This window comes from Primulina tabacum, chromosome 18 (genome assembly GCF_025594145.1).
Source record: "Primulina tabacum isolate GXHZ01 chromosome 18, ASM2559414v2, whole genome shotgun sequence".
Classification (NCBI taxonomy): Eukaryota; Viridiplantae; Streptophyta; class Magnoliopsida; order Lamiales; family Gesneriaceae; genus Primulina; species Primulina tabacum.
In genome coordinates this window covers 27,293,431-27,308,338 of record NC_134567.1, presented here as the reverse complement: position 1 = coordinate 27,308,338, position 14,908 = coordinate 27,293,431, and the positions used below count along the sequence as shown (strand labels likewise).

The 14,908-nt window shown below is 35.5% G+C and overlaps 2 protein-coding genes across 6 annotated transcripts; one reads left to right on the top strand and one right to left on the bottom strand.

The window, feature by feature from the left end:
- The first annotated feature begins 3,967 nt into the window (after positions 1-3,967).
- On the top strand, positions 3,968-8,859 carry LOC142533752 (uncharacterized). 5 transcript variants are annotated; one of them, XR_012816799.1, is made up of 3 exons: positions 3,995-8,092; positions 8,296-8,340; positions 8,471-8,859. XR_012816799.1 is itself a non-coding variant. In XM_075640632.1 (2 exons), the coding sequence occupies exon 2, from the start codon at positions 4,328-4,330 to the stop codon at positions 8,078-8,080; it is 3,753 nt and encodes a 1,250-aa protein (XP_075496747.1). In that variant the 5' UTR covers positions 3,968-4,106; positions 4,317-4,327; the 3' UTR covers positions 8,081-8,280. The 5 variants fall into 5 exon arrangements, 3 of the variants coding, with proteins under 3 accessions (XP_075496747.1, XP_075496746.1, XP_075496745.1); XR_012816800.1 differs by having other exon boundaries at positions 8,296-8,362; XM_075640632.1 differs by lacking the exons at positions 8,296-8,340; positions 8,471-8,859 and having other exon boundaries at positions 3,968-4,106; positions 4,317-8,280.
- A 682-nt stretch (positions 8,860-9,541) lies between these two features.
- On the bottom strand, positions 9,542-13,026 carry LOC142533746 (mRNA-decapping enzyme subunit 2-like). The gene is made up of 8 exons (XM_075640623.1): positions 12,882-13,026; positions 12,204-12,355; positions 11,685-11,812; positions 11,262-11,357; positions 10,763-10,915; positions 10,356-10,459; positions 10,205-10,272; positions 9,542-9,979 (listed from the first exon to the last, which is right to left on the bottom strand). The coding sequence occupies exons 1-8, from the start codon at positions 12,962-12,964 to the stop codon at positions 9,795-9,797; spliced, it is 969 nt and encodes a 322-aa protein (XP_075496738.1). The 5' UTR covers positions 12,965-13,026; the 3' UTR covers positions 9,542-9,794.
- Positions 13,027-14,908: the final 1,882 nt, after the last annotated feature.

The following is a 14,908-nucleotide window of genomic DNA, read 5'->3' as shown; positions in this document are numbered from 1 at the left end:
CAGACTGGACCGCGGGTGCGGTGCCGCTTCGGCGAAGTTCGGGTGCAAAGGACCGCGGGTGCGCTCGCCTTCGGACCGCGGGTGCGGTATAGCTTCGGCAATATTCTCTTAAATTTGATTATTATGGACTGCGGGTGCAGTCCCTGAACTGGCGCGGGTGCGTTGTACCTTCGACAATTGCACTTGAATAACATTCCAAAAACCTCCAATATTATTCTCATGATTCTCAACCTCCTCTAATTTAGATATCCAACTTGTAGGACTTCCTTGATAGCTCATCATGAGTCCTTGAAGTGCATCTTTAAACTTCTTGCTTCGTTCCCCTCGTTATAGGTCCTTCGGGCAACTCCAATGACTCCCATGCTTTCTTTGGTGCTTGATCAACCACATTTGCATCAGATGTGTATTAGATAGAGCATATGAAATCTGATAGGTAATAGAATATGACCTATTACCTTCTTTCATCAGCTCTTTTTCCTTGAAGTTTTGATGCAATGTCAAGGCTCGGCTAAATTCTCGATCTGCCAGGTTGTAGGCTATCCTCGGATATATTACTCCTACAATCTTTCCTGCGCAGAGATTTCCTGAGATTGTTCCCAGTACTGAATCTTGTAGATTCCCCATTCTTTTATCGCATATAGCAATATCATAGGTGAATCTATCCCTTCTTTAAAAGTAGCCTTTATCATAATCTGGATTGCTCCAATATGAATCCATGGCATAGTCCTTGCTACTTCTATCTTGAGTTTTTGTAATTCTTCCTTAATTTCTTCAGAAGGAATTAACTGCATCTCCATTCTATTTCCTGTAAGTTCCATTGGGATAGCCATTTCCCTTCTAGAAACTTTATAGATTAGATGATGCTTTCTGTTTCTTAGGCCAAGACTTCCTAAGAACTTTTCTACCTGTCCTGCAGAGAATCCTTGATATCTCTATATACTAGGGTTTTCTCTCATGATCCTTTGGACTATGTTATTAGATATCGTTGTCTTGCTAAAGAATCCAGACAGATCCTCATGTGTTTCGTGTCGAAACACTTCGTTCTCAGTTAGATTCCGATTCAGTTCCATCGAATCCTTCTTGACTTAGAACTTATTCTTCTTCATATATACTCTCATCTGAGGCAATGTCCTCAAATCGGTATACTTGAATAATATCTTGGTAATAAACTGCTTCTTCAATATCCGGGTAGGATCGAAGCGTTTAATTCCTCTTTTTTCATTTTCTGGACAGTTGGTCGAAATATGACCTCTTGCTCCACATGTCCAACAATTACAATCCTTAAAACTTTCATTTGCTCGAGTATGAGCTCTTCTGAAAGTTTTCTTCATAGGTGTTCTTCTTGTGCTTCGATATGTACTCGATACTTGGGATGATATCCTACTTCTTGATGGTCCGCTTCTTTGTCCAGATTTATAAGATCTGGCTTTCTGTCTAGACCATACAGTTCTTGGAATTCTTCCACTTTTAGCATAAGGATGAGTCCTAAAACATTTTCTCTTATGCTTTTGTGGTTTACTTCCAATAATTGTTGGAAGATCATTTTCCTTACAACACAAAGGAGTTCTTTTGTTGATACCCCTTATGCATTTGTAATTCTTTTGTAATGCTGCCATATGGCACCATTCTGCCAATTTTCTTTTAAGGAAAGAAGCTCTTCTTGCCAACGTATCTGGATTACCAAGTATGTATTCCCTTATGAGCATTTCTCTCCAAGGGCTTGGCATTTTTGCGAAGAAAAGCTGCATAGCTATATCTTCTTCGACTCCTGAATTCCATAGATATTTAGTGAATAACATAATGTATTCATCTACCAAACATATATCGTGTAATTCAAGACTATACAGAGCTTGAGTATATTTCTTCCTTTTCTCTGTATCTTGACTATTAAAATAGTCTACCCCTATAAATTGTGCTTTAAATAGGGTAGCCATTTTTCCGGCTATCTTGCTTAGAGATTCTCCGGCCAGGACTGACTCTTTCATTTCTAATGAAGTCATGTCCCAAGCAATTTTCACTTATCCCATTAGACTCATTTCTAAAAGTTTAATAAATCATTCTTTGTTGAGATCAAGTGTTCCTGCTGCGATTCTCATAGCAGATGTCCAGTCATCTATGAGATCTTCTCTATTTTTAAAATCTAATACATCAAGGTTAAGCATAACCCCGTAAGGATGTATCGGATCTAAAACAGTCTTCCCGTAGGGTGTTTGGTGCAAGGGAATTTGATTTCTCCTTGTCCTAGTTCCCGCAGGGTGTGATCCTCCCCCAGTATGGAAATCAGATTGCGATTCTCTCATGTTTACATTCTGAGATCCCACACTTTCCCTTGGTGGTTCCTGAATAGATGACCAGGTTATAGCAGGTATTTCACCTCCTGTTGTGTTCTACAACTTTGAGATTTGCAAAGATTCCGCAAGCTCTTGTAGATCCTCCAGACCAATCCTTTCTAAAGTTGTCATTAGATAAATTTCTTTTCTGAGACAGATTTAATTAGATTGATCATCTTTTCTTCTTCAGTCAATGGTTTTGACACCACTATGGCCTTCCCTTGTTGATGTAACAAAGGTTCGGTGCCAAATGATGATGGTAACCATCCTCCTGAAGTTCTTTTACTAGAACCTGGTTGTTGTTCTAGTTTCTGAATTCTTGTTTGAATATCCTTTAATATTCCGAGAATTTCTTCCTGGGTTTTAAGGTTTTCTTCAACTCGTTGGGGTACAAAATATAGCATGTTGTCATAATTTTGTACTGGTTTTCTGGATTTCTCAAAGATCTAAAGAAAGCTTAGAGGAGTCTGGTACTATCTCCAGAAACTTATTTGCTTGAATCATAAGTTTACCTGAGAGTTTACCTGAGGGTGCGGTTGCTTCCCTTTCTGTTTCTGATATCTAACAATAGTTAGATAAACTTGTTGATATTCCAAAATTTTGGAATAAATCTTGTAAATTATTTTTCTCGAACCTAAGTTCGGATTCATAATTTTTTTGAAATTCTCCTTCTCTTACAATTAGTTACTATAAAAAATAAAATTTGTATTTGAAATAAATCAACCATTCGCTCTGATACCATTTTGAAAGCGTAAGGATCAATTAAACTTAAAATAGGAATAAGGGTATTTTTGTCCATTTTAAAGTATTATGGAGTTTAAAGAAAAGTTTTTAGGTGTAGGGAGTTTGGGTAAAGTTGAGTTTGGGTTTGAGGATTTATGAGCAATTTACCCTTTTATATTTATATTATATTTTTGTTTAAGTAATAAATTTAATCTTATAAATTATTTAAAATTTTGAAATTTTATATCATTTTTTATATCCAATAAATAAATATAGATTGAGATGATAATTTTTAAGGATAATTACACCTACTTTCCTATGAGAATAATTCTACTTATTTGTTTTTTTAATAAACGTAAAAAATAAATTTAAATATAATTAAGTTTTTTTAATATATTAACCTTATTTTTTTGTATAACCATAACTTAAAAGAATTTGAAAATTAAATGAATTTTATATGTTTATTTTATCATCACATTGTAAAATAAAATGGAGTAGGTCTCTTGTGAGATGGTCTCACAAATCTTTATCTGTGAGACGAGTCAATCTTATCGATATTCACAATAAAAAGTAATACTCTGAGCATAAAAAATAATACTTTTTCATGGATGACCTAAATAAGATATATGTCAAATACGACTCGTGAGATCGTCACACGTAAATTTTTTCCAATATAATGTAAACAAAGTTAAAGCTTTCAGTTTCATGTACTTCTCTCTCTAATTTTAATATAAATTGTACATTTCGACAAATGAGAAGAATAAAGTTATATTAATTTAGATCAAGAAAATGATTTCCATAAAAAAAACAAAGCAAGAAAAAAAAAAAGAAAAAAGAATCTTAAAGTCGCATAGAAGATGGATTCAAAGTCGCATTTGAAACTCACCAGAAAAAACGGACAAGGACATTTGCTTATTTTGTCATGTTTTTTGTACACATCTTCAAATCTAGCTCATCGTGCCCAACAGTGGATTATTTACTGTACCTCTCTCTCTCTCTCTAAAAACCCTCAGAAATCCCAGCTTTAATTTGCCAGAAGAACGTCCCCAGAAGGTACTTTTTTTTTTCAACTTCTCGATTTCAAAACCAATACACTACTTGTTTTCTCAATAGTATTCGCACACGGAATTTTCTTGAAGATACCTTTGTTTCAAATACGTTCTCGGTAGATTTGTGTTTTTCTACCGTTAGGGTTGTGTGAATCTTTCCAATTCTTGATAAAGTCGGGTTCTTTTTGAAAAAGTGGAAATTTTGCTTGTTCAGATATTTTGGTTATGGAAGATGAGAAAGGTGATGTTGGCCTAGTATGTAGTGCTGGTGTTTCAGGGTCACCTGTTCTTGTTAACTTAGCCAGTGAAACGTTAAGGGAAGTTGTCGAAAGTGAGAAACATACCGAGGACTCCTACGACGAGGGGGATGGGGGAGAAGTGATGGTTGAAATTGTCGGGTCTGATGTGTTTGTTGATGGTGTTGGTGTCCAAAAAGAAGGTGTCTACCTAGCCGGAGAAGCTGGGTATTTGGAGGGTCATACGTCCGAGAGTCAAGATTTTCTAAGGGCTTTGGATACCCCTCATGAAGGAGGCAGAAATGAGTTGGAGGTAAACAAGGTGGTGCATACGGTGGATGAACCAAAACATGTTGCTGAAAATCAAGAAGCCAAGTATGGTGAATCTGCTACCGAATCACCTTTGAGTGGGGTTGGTGTTGTGAATGACGACAGTTGCAATAATGGAATTTCTTCAACGGGTCTGTTGTCCTTGGTGACGCCGGACTCTGTTACTGAACAGTCTGAGGAAGTTCTAGTGAGGACGTCTGCCATGGTGATTGAAGAGGTGGCTAAAGATGAAACAGCTGATAATGCCAATAGTTCTGACATTGGAACAACTGAAGTTTTGAGAACTTCAGTGGAAGCTGTTGTTGAAGGAAATGGTGATTTAAGCAAAGTCAAGGTGTTGTACCCTGCTAACGATTCTGCTCCTTGTCGGGATCTCTTGGATGCTGATTCTGTTATAATGAATGAGGCAACTAATGACGGAGCTTCTGACCAAGTCGCACCTTCTGATTTTTCTCTCAACTCTAACGGTGAAGACCATGCAGTTGAAGAAGTTGGTTTATTTAATTCTGGTGCAGTTGACACCATTGATTATGCTGATATTGATCCTAGTCATTCTGTGGATTTGAATCTCTCTGTATCAGTTTCAGATGTTGCAGCTCCATTGTCTAGTGAAGAAGTTTCATTTAGTGGTAGGTTGAATGGTGAAATTTTGAGAGCTAATGCTGTCAGTGCAAGCACTAATGGCGATAGAGGAAAAGAGACCAATGAAGGAGATGCTATTGCCACAGAAACAGAGAACCTGATTCTTAAGTTGGATGCCCTTGTACCTAATGATCAAGATAATAATCAAGTTTGTATAGAAGATTTTGATTGCGTGGAATGTGATATAACAAATGGGATTGATGGTATTTCAAATGCCGGTGTAGAATCTTCTTGTGAATACACTTTTTCCACTGAAAAACATGAAGCTATTGTCATGGACTCTGATGATGTATTGGATTTCAAAGATGGAGATATGAGTTTTGTAAACAAGAATGAATGCCTGAAGACTAACAGAGACATAGAAACTGGAGTGGTTCAGAAAGACCATCTATGCTCAAATGAACCAACTCAAGTTGATGGTGGTGTAAATACTGCTGCAATAAACGAAGATAAGGGCCTCGCGATTGGAATTCAACCTGATATTGACAATAATCTACTCAGTACGACAAGCCCGAGTTGTGTAGGAGATGAGGAAATGGTAGAAGCAGATTCTGGGAGGTATGCAGATCAACCTCTGATTGGCACATCAGATACTGAAGTAATTAACGATGAGAAGTTTGCATTATCTCAAGCGAAAGTTTTGGCGGGGGATGGAACTCGTGAAAGCAGTGAGGAGATTGATGGAAGTAATGTAGCAAAGGCACGTGTCTCTGATATGATTACTTCTATTGTTGAGGTAAACAATCCTGGAGAAGCAGACGATAATTCTGGAAAAAATAATGGGGTTCATATAATGGAAGACCATATTTCTGAAACTACACTCATGGATGTGAACGAGGAAATAGAATTTGACCGAACATATGATGGAGAAAAGGAAGTGGGTTACAGGGAGGAGCCTACGTTTGGAAATGAAGAGCCTGCTTATGAGAGTGAAAATTCAAAGTTTTTGATTGAGGAAGCGGTAAAATCCGTAAGCTCCTTGCGAATGAACCAACCAGGTTATTTATCACCACCAGAAAATGAGGGTAAATTTTCTCTCTCAGATTTGGTCTGGGGTAAAGTCAGGAGCTATCCCTGGTGGCCTGGACAGGTATTTGATCCTGCAGATGCATCAGAAAGGGCTGTTAAATATTATAAGAAAGACTCTTATTTGGTAGCATATTTTGGAGATCGAACCTTTGCTTGGAATGATGCATCTGTGTTGAAGGCTTTCAGGCCTCATTTTTCCCAGATTGAGAAGCAAAGTAATTCTGAAGCATTTCAAAACGCCGTTGACTGTGCCTTGGAAGAGATTTCTAGACGTGTAGAATTGGGTTTAGCATGTTCGTGTGTACCAGAAGATGCTTATGACAAGATTAAAACTCAGATCGTAGAGAATGCTGGGATACATAATGAATCGAGTCTAAGAACCGGTGTGGATCAATCTGCTGGTCCTTGTGCTTTTGAACCAGATAAACTTCTTGAGTATGTTAGAGATTTAGCACCTCGTGCTTCTTCTGGGGCTGATCGATTGGATCTTGTTATTGCTCGGGCACAGTTGTCTGCATTTTGTTGTTTTAAGGGCTACCGCTTGCCAACTGTATTCCCCTCATCTGGGGAATTACTGGAAAATGACGCAGAAGAAACTAGTGATGATATGGTCCTTTCCCACAAAACCAAACACATTCCAAAAGACAGCTTTCAGTCTAGAAAGGAGAGAAGCTTGACAGAATTAATGGGTGATGATGAAGATGAATTAGTTGCAAAAGATGTGAATAAATCAATTTCCTCAACTTCTAGTAAAAAACGGAAAGCACTTGACCCTCTGGCTGATGGGTCAGAGAAAAGGCTAGCTGTTCCTGCAGCAAAAGTAACTATTTCAGCCAATCAAACTCCTAAGCCTTCGTTTAAAATTGGTGAATGCATCCGTAGAGTAGCCTGCCAACTGACGGGATCAACATCAATGGTAAAGGGCCTCAATGATGAAACAGTAAATGATGGTTCTCTGAATGCACATGAACAATCTGAAAGGCAAAGTATGGATGTTTCAAGGGATTTTTCTTTAGACGAGATGCTAACTCAACTTCAACTGGTGGCACAGGAACCCAAGAAACGGCATAACTTCCTAAATACAGTCATCACTTTCTTCAAGGGTTTCAGAAGTTCAAGTGCTTTGAATAGACGTGGTAGAAAGAAAAGAGCTGCTCCAGCTGCTGGAGGATCAGCTGAAGACTTTGAATTTGATGATGTCAATGACTCCTATTGGACGGATAGGATTGTCCAGAACTATGCTGAAGAACAATTGTTGCATAATTGCGAGAACGGCGCTGACAATCTTCAAGTTGTGCTCTTTGATGCAGAAAAATCAGTGAAACCTGGTCGTAAATCACATTCTAGAAAGAGGTTTTCCACCCGGACCTATCCAACCATCATCTCAGATTCAGATGAGAATGTTAGACGAAAGAAGCAAGAATCATCACCTGCTGAGCTTATATTGAACTTTGAACAGAGAAATTGTGTTCCTTCTGAAATAAATCTTAATAAAATGTTCAGGCGGTTTGGGCCTCTGATGGAATCTGAGACTGAAGTTGATCATGAGTCTGGTCGAGCAAAAGTAATATTTAAGCGGGGTTCTGATGCAGAAGTTGCTCACAATAGTGCAGAAAAATTCAACATATTTGGGCCAGTGCTTGTTAATTATGAGATAGGTTACTCGCCATTAATTTCAGTAAAGATTTCCCCTGTTGCTGTTCCACCACCGTGCCAGGAAGATCCCACTTCGATGTTGTAGCTTTGGAGTTTGGTAACTATCTGCTCATTGCTGAATATTTACTCATAATGCATCATCATGATACCTTTTTATGGTATATGCTAATAATGATTAAAGGGGACTCCCCGTTTCAAAATCTGATTCTCCCTGATTTGCATTTGCCCTTTTCATTCGTTTCCTGCTTGTTTTTTCCTATCCCTTTCTAATGTTCTTTTTAATTGCTACCTCACGTGAAGGAGCGAGAACGCTTTATCTGTAGAATGAATGTCCCGTGACTTGAGGTGAAAATGCCCACTTGATCTTGTATGCATCTTATTTGTTAATTTCTATTCATGATTTTACTACTTGTCATCTTAGCTTTGATACTTTTTGAAATCCATCATCTTAGTCATAATATTTTTTCTTTCACAGGGGTCTTATCATTTCCATTGTATTGTAATCAAGAATTGCCTAGGTAAAACGTTGAAACCAAGAATCTGTAATGTTAGCTTCGTTGAATGGGAAGGTGTTACCATGTTATTTCTCGACCAAGATCTGTATGATGCTAAATGTAGATTGTTACGACGGTCCTTTTCATGAATCGGTAACCATGTTTACCAACAATTACTTACCGAGCGGCTATAATTTTTAGGAACAATAGATGTTCATCAAAAGCTGGATTGCTGTATTTTTGTGTTTGGGATTGATATATATCCACCGTTGTTAATCCTGTTATTTCTTAGATTTATGGGTTTTACAAAGAATAATGTTATCTGATTGGAGTTTGATATTGGCTAATCAAATCGAGATTTGGTCTAATATAATATAGTTTGTAGTTTCCTCCAGGTTGTACTTGGTTATGTTGAATTGAAGAATTTGATTTGGTGGAAAAAATGAAGGTTGAAATCTATTACTATTATCATTAAAATTGTACAACCTAATATATTTGCTTGAATTTTTGATCCAAATAAGTCGAGAAATCTAAATTGAATGAATTTATCGAATCAGATCCATCCAAGTACAAGCAAATGGATTCTGGAATTTCTGTTTGCTGATATTAATAAGAAAAAAGTTTCAATGATATAATCAGTACATGAGTATTTGTGCTGTATGCCACACAGGATAATTTTTTTCTCGGATATCTCGATATATCAAATTATTTTCGAAAATATGCTATACTTATTCTTCATCATTACAACTTGTTGACATGTAAAGTTGAGATTAAAATTTCTTTTAATGTAGTTAAATGTCGGGGTTTAAATCATATTCTGTAAAAAAAAAGTGTCGTTTTATTTTTTAGGATTGTTGAAAACTAATGAAATTCTCATTACTTATTTTGATTTCTGTACTTCGTGTCGGGCTGTGCTTAATTATATTTTTACAAATAAATTCGATTCTGGCGGATTTCATTCCAGTGTTGGAGACAGACAAAGATAAGCCAGGTGCTGTGTGATAGAATATTTCACTCCCAGTTTATCTTTTTGGTTTTCGATGAGAGGCTAATTAGGCTAACCACGCAAAGCTTCCATATAGCTCTTTGTTCATATAGTGCAAAATCTTGACCTATCATATGGGACGTATTCATACTGAAAGTATGCACATCCTAAAGCTCATTCCAACGCAAAATATACAGCAAGAACAGCTACCAACACTCTCCAATGAGCTATCAGTCCATACAAGCGGTGATGAATCTTTTTCATTGGTCAAAACAGACGAGATTATGTGCATGCACGTGAGTTGCAAAGAGTAACTTCATCTAAGAAGAGAATGCAGCATCTATCGATTGAAATATTGGACCTGTATCAAACCGAAAGTTTCTGAAGCTTCTTCCAGGTCGTGAATCAGAAAGATTAATGTCTGCTACTGCTTTATTTGGCTGGTTCTCAGCTGTTGTTGAGCTGCTTCCAGTAGAACCACTTTTTGCTTTCCAAACTGTAATTCCTGCACCATAGAGATAAAATTGTAGGCAGAATCACGAAAAGGCACTGTTATAGTCATATCAGAGCTCCAGAGGACGTTCAAGTAAGGATACACAGTCCAAGACTCCAAGGTGCATAGGATTCTCTAAAACAATAGCACATTCGTTTCCCAGAATTTATTTAAAAGTTGCGGCCTCACACATAATTTATATTACGAGAGAGAGATTGAGTTGCAGAAGAGAAGGACCTTTCATAGGTCTATCTGATCTAGGTGCTATAGGAGGTGGGTGCAAGGAGATCCATGACTTTAAAGATCTGCAATATAATCGTACATCGTTATAAAACTGACAGAGTCATCGAGGAGTTCAAATATTTATAGCTTATGCCAATATACTTACGTCAAAAAAGGAGCAACCATGTATAGCTTAAGGCCGGTGATCCCACGAGATATGACATCTTCATTTGCTGGTTGAAGATCATCAAGCCGCTGCCATGCAATTTCCTGTAAAACATCATAGAAGGAGCATAACATTGCTAGCATTGAGCAGCTTTGTTGCAGATTCAGAAACATAAGATTCATGAATGTATGTGTAAAAGGCGCAACCAGCTTGCACATAACATAGCATGTTGATTTCGCTGATTTTCTGAATAAAAGCATCCTAAAAAGTAAGGTTAGTGGAACAAACCCATGAAGACAACCAACGAAAAGAAAAAAAACTGTTCCAAAAACCACATGGACAAATCATATTCCCATGATGACCGAATCCAAAAAGTTTTAAGTTCTTGAGTAGGAATAATGACATACACTTATCTCTTTTTTAGTGAGAGGAGCAAAGGATGTATCATCTTTCACCCCAGCAACTATATACAGACGCACTCTTTGTTGTCCAAAAACCATTTCAATGTAGTCGTCTTTGTTTAGAAGTTTGGAAACATCAAAACCTGTTTCCTCTAGGACCTGCATATCAGAAATGATGAAGTAAGACATGAAATATTTAAATAACAACGATTCTTCCTTGAAAATGCACGGAAAAGAAAATAGTGACAGCATCAGTTGCTCCTTTTGAACATCACATGCAATTAATAGGGAAACATGACGTTGACAAGAGAACGATTCTGAAGCCAAGCCCAAGTATATAGTCTTTTTATATGTCGCAACAAATGAAACAACAATTAAATTCACAATGAGGATATTACATACATGCCACAATGTAATCACAATTAAATTCATAGAGCACTGGTATAAAATAATACTCTTACCAATCATGCAAGACAATACAATAAGCACAAGAAGATGAGCATACTTCTCTAATGGCACATTTGTGATCTTCTTCATCCTTGTTCTTCTTCCCACGTGGAAAACTCCAACTAGATCCTTTCCATCCTTTCACCAGTATGCACTGTGACAAGAAAAATAAACAAAAAGCTAAAATAAGTTATACGCTGCGGTTTAAGGGGATAAACAAATAATACTATTAGAATCAATCGATTGCCCGATGAGTAACACAGAAAAAGCTCATTTTCATCTCCTTACACTAGAAAACATACTTCCAACAATTAGTTCTTAATCGGCAACTTATTTCTTTAGGTTAACAAAGCAAATAAATGTCAATGAATATGAACATTCAACTAAGAAAGATTCCAACGAAAGAAGGGCAAACATATTCACCAAATTCACCTTCTTAAGGATCAAATAATGAACAGTAATTACGAGCAAAAGACCAAACCCTTTCATAAGTTTCATCCAGAATGATGGCTCCTGTTACTGGAACTCTAACTTTGTATGATGTGAAGTCTTTAAATATGTCATCTATATGGGCAACATATGGTTTCAGAACTTCACAATTGTTGAACACTGCAACTTATTAAGGAGGGCGAAAATCATCAAATATAAATCATCTTTACGATACAACTGATCCTCCGTTCGAGATTAAATGATAAAAGCACGTCGTAATACAAGAACTATCTATAATAGCTATAAATATATCAAACACAGATCTGATTTTTCAACTTGTCAGCAAAAATTAACCAACCAGAGGAAAGAATGAAAACGTCTAATAGCTCATGATACTTGAGCAAGATTAGGAACTTCAATTTCTCAGGAAAATGATTCTCGAGTCAAATTAAATTATCTCGAGTCAAATTAAATTACAGGACTAAAATCACTTAAAACAAGAAATGTGAATTACACAGTTTAAACAAGGACACAAAAAAGGTTCAACTAAATACACAGGGGTTAAGGATACACAAAGAAGTAAATTCCTTCAATGTTAATGACTTCAAGGATGGATTATTTTCAACTGAGTTATCTTCATAGAACCAATGAGCATACTCCACAAGAAACAGAATCCTCTCAAAAGACTGCTGGTCTTCCTTAGGGACGTTGAGAACAAAACGACTGCAGAACAAATGGAAAATGTTTAACTTCCATCATGTTAATTTGCACAAACTATCTAATTTACCAATTGAACTTCCATCTACACAATTTCTTATATTGTAACCCAAGTATTGTAACCCAAGTATCAACACCAGTAGAAGGAAACTGTCAAGAAACGTGAAGAGGAAAAGCCAACACATTTGTGGTTTCCAATGGGACTACAAATCTTTCAACCCACTTCGCCCAGGTGATAATTCAGCCAAAATTTCTTTACCACCGTTCAAATATCACCTAAAATTTCCAGAATTAAGCAAAATATTATAACGAACAACCCACAAACCCTTCAAGACAACCAATTTTCCTAGAATTCTTTGGAGGTAACACTTTCTCCCTTGTCATCCCTCAATAGTAAGAGAAATTAGTTCACCGAGAGAGATTGCAGCATTTGACTTAAAACTGTAGAAATTTGAATAGGAATTAATTTAAGCCTCCAATCTCAGTGTATTGCAATACATAAAACACATAAAAATGCACAGTGAATGAATACCTGCAGAGATCGTCAAGGAGTTCTTGAGGAGGGAGAGCGTTCTTGTAAGGAGCGCTAGAAGATCGATTCAGCCTACCTGACATTCTTTGTTCATCAGTATTCAGTAGTCTTCACCCTTCAGCTCCCACTGTACTTTTTCGAGGTTAGTTTTCCTCCTTTTCTTTTCTTTTTTACAATATATAACTAACTTATAATTTAAAAAAGTAATAAAAAATATTTATACTTTTATTTTATATGTTTAATTTTTTTCGATTTTGATCATTAATATTTTTAAATTTCAATTTTGATTCACTAACCTTGTTTATTTGTTTTTTTTTTAATTTTTTTATAACACTGATATGATATCAATACAGTGTGTTACATTATTCCATACAATAGAGAAAGATAAAATGACAGAAAAATTAAAAAAATACCGAACTAAAACTAAAATTCAATAATAAATACTATCAAGATGACAAAAGGTTAACATAAAAGACCAAAATGCAATTTCTCAAAAAGTAATGACTTAATTTAAGTTACATGATATTTCCACCATTAAACACCTACACTTCTAATTATGTTATATTTCTTAATCTTACCGCCTTATTATAGTAGATGTTCTTTAATTACTTATTTCTAAATAATTAGTGAAGCTTGAAATGAAATTATGATTATATCATAAATTAATTCTCAATAAAACCAAAATTATTTGGTAAATTAATCATTTTATATAGTCTCCTCTTTTTTAACCATTAGATGTTTTCTTATTTGAGTAGATCTCTTATCAGACGGTCTCACGAATCTTTATCTATGAGACGGGTCAACCCTACCGATATTCACAATAAAAAGTAATACTTTTTCATGGATGACCCAAATAAGATATATATATATCACAAAATACGATCCGTGAGATCATCTCACACAAATTTTACCCTTCTTATTTAGCAAAATAACACTCACTTTGTGTCCTTTAGTGTTTTTTATTTACGAAAATGTGACTCATTTTTGTAAAATAATAAAATTGATGTATCTATTCTGTTTTGGTGACTATCTGTTAACGAAAATGCAACATTTTTTAATTTGATCATTATTTTTTTCGTTTAAAAAAAGATTATATAAGCATGCAACGTCTGCAGCTGACTGCTAATATTAAATTATGATTGTTGCTACAAGTTGAGTCAATTTATATATCTTTCCCGTCCAAGGTCGCATTTGAATTAGAAGATTTGATTGGAAGAAATGAATTCGATTTGGAGAAAGGTTTTGAAAACTGAACTTCAAACGAAACGCATATTTATTAGGTGTATTTATTATTACAGTGAATCTATATATACTAATACGCAATACATTATAGTATTTATAGAAAAATATTTTTTCTCCATCTTGATTTGGACAAATTTCTAAACTAATAATTTCAAATTTGCATTTGCATTTGCATTTGAGGCTGTATTTAAAAGGAGATTTGAAATGATTTCAAGTTGGGGTAAATTTAAAATCTAATCCGATGATTAAAAAATAACTAGTTGAGATTTTAAAATCGTTTGAAAGTAGATTTTGCAAAACAGATTTGAAATCTTTAACTTCAAATTCATCCATCCCAATATAACCTGGAATTTTGTCGTCCCAAAACTTTAGACCTTGATGTTAAACGACAAATTTTGAAAGTTATAATTGAAAATCCAATAATTCTCATTTCCCCTATATGAAATATATATACCCCCGTAAGGTCGCATTTGCATTTTCACTTTCCCTTTTAAAAGTTAATTAATACTCTACTGAACACAAAATTGATTCTATTTTTTTAAAATAATACTTTAAAGGACTGCTTTCAATTTATATCCATTTTAAACCAAGTGATATGATTTTAATTACAGAAATAACGAATTTCAGAGCGACAAACCGATTCAATAAATTTACATATTCAAATTATAATATATTAAATCCAAATTATTTTATTCAAACCAAAATTTTCTGACCCACGCATGATTTAAGCAAGACCAACAACAATTCTTCGAACAATAATGGTCACCAAAATCACTTCCTTCCCT

Bases quoted from the DNA above. Each gene is read 5' to 3' on its own strand.
- LOC142533752 (XM_075640631.1), top strand. From the start codon at position 4,328: ATGGAAGATGAGAAAGGTGATGTTGGCCTAGTATGTAGTGCTGGTGTT.
- LOC142533746 (XM_075640623.1), bottom strand. From the start codon at position 12,964: ATGTCAGGTAGGCTGAATCGATCTTCTAGCGCTCCTTACAAGAACGCT. The intron at 11,813-12,203 runs GTATCCTTAACC...AATAAGTTGCAG, and splicing joins GAAGGAATTTACTTCTTTGT to TGTTCAACAATTGTGAAGTT. The intron at 11,358-11,684 runs GTTTGGTCTTTT...TTCTTGTCACAG, and splicing joins TGGATGAAACTTATGAAAGG to TGCATACTGGTGAAAGGATG.